General features: G+C 40.2%; 1 protein-coding gene across 1 annotated transcript; it reads right to left on the bottom strand.

The window, feature by feature from the left end:
* Positions 1 to 3,473: 3,473 nt before the first annotated feature.
* LOC100947914 (prothymosin alpha-like) lies at positions 3,474 to 3,989 on the bottom strand (the record flags this gene model as incomplete). Its single annotated transcript, XM_003781478.3, has 1 exon — positions 3,474 to 3,989. A coding segment is annotated over one exon (312 nt), but the record flags the coding sequence as incomplete, so codon positions are not given.
* Positions 3,990 to 4,941: the final 952 nt, after the last annotated feature.

The following is a 4,941-nucleotide window of genomic DNA, read 5'->3' as shown; positions in this document are numbered from 1 at the left end:
GAGAGTGTGACTAAGTTTCAAAATTGAGAAATTAAAGCATTCCATAAAGAAAAAAGAAAGAAAAAAGGTAATTTAAGCAGGAAGAAAACATTGCCAAGTGCAAGGGCTATTTGGATCAGTGAAATGCCACCCAACAGAAAAATAATGAGTATTAAGAGAAAGATGAATTGTAGTATAAGAGTTGCCCCCTCATGTTTACCTTACTCTTGGTAAGTTTGACCTCTAGCTATGTCTGTTGGTGATCTAGATGCCAGTGTGGAATAAAGCCAGACAAGTCCCATGTAGTCCCAGCTCTCTATATTTTTCAGAAGGACAGCCCATGTCATAATGTTTTACATAGTATCTTGGGTGCATATTTATGCTGCAGGCCTGATTATGTTCATTAGGTCTCAGGATGTCCTTCATTATGGTAGCAATCATTCTGAATTTGAAAGCAGCAAATGCTTTCCTTGCATTTGCCAAAATCTCATAAATAAGCCGTGCCAGTTGGCCTTTTTCTGTGTGGATCATAGCAAGATTTTGAAATATTTTACAACCCTTGAAGTATTCTTTGAAGACAATCTCTCCAAACTGCTTCTTGATGTCAAGTTGAATGGTCTTACACCAGACACACACTTGACAGACTGGATCTTCACACTGTATTGGAAATCACTACTCTGCTTGATCTGGCCTGTCAAGTTTGAAGTGTGTTTTGCAAAGATGGGGAGGAATTTTTATTTAGAACTGGACTAGGAAACTTTCAGCTGTATACAGACAGGCTTTATTCATATAACACAGTTTCTAACTAAATTGGCAAAAGATATCGTATCAGAAAAGCTGTTCAGCTGTATTGCAGCCACTTGGATATGAAAGGGCACTGAGAAACGGACTTAGGTCTTTTGGTCTGTGATGAAGGATATTAAAGAAGGAGACAAAAATAGCTCTTCAAGGTAGCACATTTAAAGTATTAGAAGTTCGGTTCCACTATTTCCTGGGAATTTTAGGAATAATCTTATTATATAAATGCTTATTTATCTCTATCATCTAATCAGAAAAGACCTTCTTTAACAAGCAACTATAGTCTAATTTATTAATCACATATAGAGGAATGAAAATTTTACATACTCACACAATGAGAATAAAGACTTTTCTAAACTATAGAAACATGGACATACGGAGACAAATAAAGAGCTTATAGCTTCAATTTAAAATTGTAGTCGTGGGTTAAGAGTATTTTGAAACTCATCAGTCTTGGTATGAGACTTCCCAGTTTGCTCAAGATTTTTCTTTTTTTTAAATTGAGACAGAGTCTCACTTTGTCGCCCTCAGTAGAGTGCTCACAGCAACCTTAAGGGCTCAAGCAGTTCTCTTGTCTCAGTCTCCCAAGTAGCTGGGACTACAGGCGCCTGCCACAACACCCAGTTATTTTGTTGTTGTTGTTTTTGTTTATTTGTTTAGCAGGCCTGAGCTGGGTTTGAACCTATCAGCATGTGGCCAATGCCCTAACCACTGAGCTATGGGCCCCTAGCCTTGCTTAAAATTCTTAATTGATCTGGACTCAAAACAGACAAATAAAAAGAGCTAATAATCCAGATTCTCCATTTCTCACACAACAGAAAATAGATCTCTGTAAATCACCAAACCATTGATGTATTAACAGAAAAAAAAAAAAAGAAAGGAAAAAAACCACCTCAAACTCTGCAAAATAATTTAAACAGGTTTAGTCTGAGCCAAATGTGTGTAATTGTCCCAGCACACATGGCCTCAAAAGGTCCCAAGAAAATGGGCTTGTGGTAGCTGGGTTACAGTTTGACTTTATACATTCATGGAGACAGGAACTACATGTAAGGCCCCTGACTTTTTTTTTGGTTGCAGTTTTTGGCCGAGGCTGGGTTTGAACCCACTACTTCCAGCATATGGGGCTGACGCCCTACTCCTTGAGCCACAGGTGATACCCAGGAACTACATGTAAGACCCCAAGTTAATACCTGGAGAGTATACATTGGTTTGATCAGAAAAGGGGAAGTCTTATAAGTCATAGGTGGGTTTAAAGATTCTTTGATTTATAATTGGTTAAAGATATGGAGCTTTGTCTTAAGGCTTGGAATATTTTGAATTAAAATGAGGAAGTCTGTTTATCAGAGACAAGCCATTGGACATAAGCAGGACGTAGACTCAAATGATCTGTTAAGTACATTGATGACTTAGGTAGTCAAAACAACTCAGTTGGGCGAGTGACAGACTGAAGTAAATTGATGAACTGAAGATGTGGTTGTATGGCCTTTAGGCTGTTAATGAATTATGAAGGATATCACCAAGAAGGGTGGAGGGAGCGTTGAGACATGTCTGACCTCCCTTCTGATGGCCAGCAACTCAGTTTTAGAGTAGTATTTCTGGGGGTCCCATGGCCAAGGTCTATTCAGTCTACTGGGGGGCTTAAGATTTTATTTTAGTTCACAATAGAGATCACCAAATGGTCAGACCATCAAACCAAATTCTCAGTCATTGCTGCCACTAATGATTATTGACTATAATTGAACCAAAACCAAAACACAAAATTAGTAGAGAGAAAAATTAAAATTAGAAAAATAGCAGAGATACATGTATAAACTGAGCCTAAACTTTATTTAGGGGAGAAGAGGGGAGAATGCTGTTTTGCATGGTTTTTATCTTTTTTTGTTGTTGTTGTTAAAACAACTCAGCAAAATAAGATTCTCTTTTATTGTTGGAAACATTGTTTCACGCATACATCAAACAGGCCAAAAAATAAAAAATAAACAGTAACTTCATAGGCAAAAAAAAAAAGAAAAAAAGAAACCTTTTATCTTTGGCCTTTTTAACTATCTCATACAAACCAACTACTTACAGTACAGCTAAGTACTGTAAGTACCATAAGTACATAAAAAAAGTTACTGGAATGCTTGGAATAAAATTGTTTTTTGTGTTGTTGTCTTTGCTTTTTTTTTTTTTTAATAAGGTTTTTTTTTTCTCCTTTGAGATTATAATGAACATGGTCGCACCACAAGTAAAGTCCGAGTCAGAAGTAGGACTGACCTTCAGAAGACTGCTCTGAAGGATGGTTCGGTCATCTGAGATCATTAAAAATGGCTGACCCCTGGGTGGCTCCTTTGGCTAAGTGGGTAGGGTGCTGGTCCCATATACTGAGGGTGGCGGGTTCAAACCGGCCCCGACCAAACTACAACAGAAAAATAGTGGGGTGTTATGGCGAGGGCCTGTTAGTACCAGCTACTCGGGAGGCTGAGGCAAGAGAGTCGCCTAAGTCCAAGAGCTGGAGGTTGCTGTGAGCTGTGATGCCACAGCACTCTACTGAGGGTGATAGGGTGATAAAGTGAGACTCTGTCTCTAAAAGAAAAAAAAAAAAAGGCTGACCCCAAACAATATGTACAAAAATGTAAATTAAAAAATACAAACAAATTTCCTTTTTAAAGTACTTTCAAGAGAAAAAGCAGGGCCTTGGAAGGTTTGAGTCTTTGTTCCTCCCCTGTTGCAAATTCTCGTGGTTTTAGCTGGGTAGTGAAGAGCGCATGTCATCTGCGGGTGGCACTGCCTGCAGTGGACAGGCGGGCAGGCCTTTCTACTCCAAGGTGACCGCGTTTAGATTCTGAGACGGGAAGTGGAGGGTGAATAGGTCACGGTGGCCTTTTCTTTTTTAAGTTTAACTTTTCCTTTTTTGCTGTCTAGTCATCCTCCTCAGTCTTCTGCTTCTTGATATCAACATCATCATCTCCAGCTGCCCGTTTGCCCGTGGTGGCCTCAGCTTCCTCATCTTCGTCCTCTTCTTCGCCATAACCTTCTTCCTCCTCCTCTTCTTCCTCCCCACCTTCTTCCTCTTCTTCATCTCCCTCACTGTCAGCCTCCTGTTCCTCATTTTCCTCATTTGCGTTCCCATTAGCAGCGGCGTCTCTTCCATTCTCTGCCTTGTCCTCAACTTCCTTCTCCTGTAAGTCCTTGGTGGTGATCTCGGAGCTGGTGTCCACCGCTGCATCTGACAAGGTGGGGGCACATCAGTGATCCGATGCGGGGGATGGAAAAGAAAGTGAGAGTTCGGGGACTCTAGCGATAAAACTGCCAGAGTCTGCAGCAGCGGCGGCGGAGGAGCACGGTGGAGGTGGTTGCGACCAGGAAGAAGACAGACCCGGGAACAATGCAAAGATGGCTTTTCAGAGCCGCCAGATGCATGGTTTTAATCATGTAAAAGAGCTCCTATGGAATCAGAATCAGATAATAGGAAGTGTTAGGCTATCAAAACCCGCATCATTTTATTGAAACATACATTTTTCTCTACATAAGATTATCATTGAGGTTGAGATCCCGATGCCACTTTTGATGCTAGAAAATATGGTCCTACTGGATCCGCCTCCAATCCAGTTATCCCAAATACTACAGATTACTCATATGACCCTTCCCTGCTCCAACCTGCTTCAGAGACCTCATCCAATCCGGCCAGGCAGCCTCCCTCCCCACCCCACCCCCGCCCCCAATATCACCAGTTAGACCATACACTGGAAAAAAAAAGTCAGTCGTCCTCTCATGTTTTTGAAATGTCAATGTGAGAAGCTGAAAGTGATTTTTTAAAACTTGAATTTGTTTTAAATCTCCCCAACTTCGGTTTCCAATGTAAAAAGAAAACACCCACAGATCTGAAAGCATTTCCTTAAACTGCTTTCAACAAGAAAAACAACAGGCTTCTTTTGAGCCCCTATATAAAAATTTTTTTTTGACTCAGAGTCACAGTGAATTGCCCAATTTCATTTCTCAATGGTTAAAAAAAGAAAAAGAGAAATCTTCACAAAAATATACTGTAATAAACTGTTAATAAGGACAGAAAGAAAAAAAGAAGGCAGTCTACAGTTACATGCCTAAAATAGTGCTTAGTAAAGATGGAGATGCTCCTTTCTCTTCTGAGGGCTTTAAAATCAAACTTTATGGGTGCAGTGTGGA

This window comes from Otolemur garnettii, unplaced genomic scaffold, assembly GCF_000181295.1.
Source record: "Otolemur garnettii isolate 467f Iridium unplaced genomic scaffold, OtoGar3 scaffold00001, whole genome shotgun sequence".
Lineage (NCBI taxonomy): Eukaryota > Metazoa > Chordata > Mammalia > Primates > Galagidae > Otolemur > Otolemur garnettii.
Note: the sequence above shows the minus strand (reverse complement) of the source record. Positions and strands in the feature narration are given on the sequence as shown.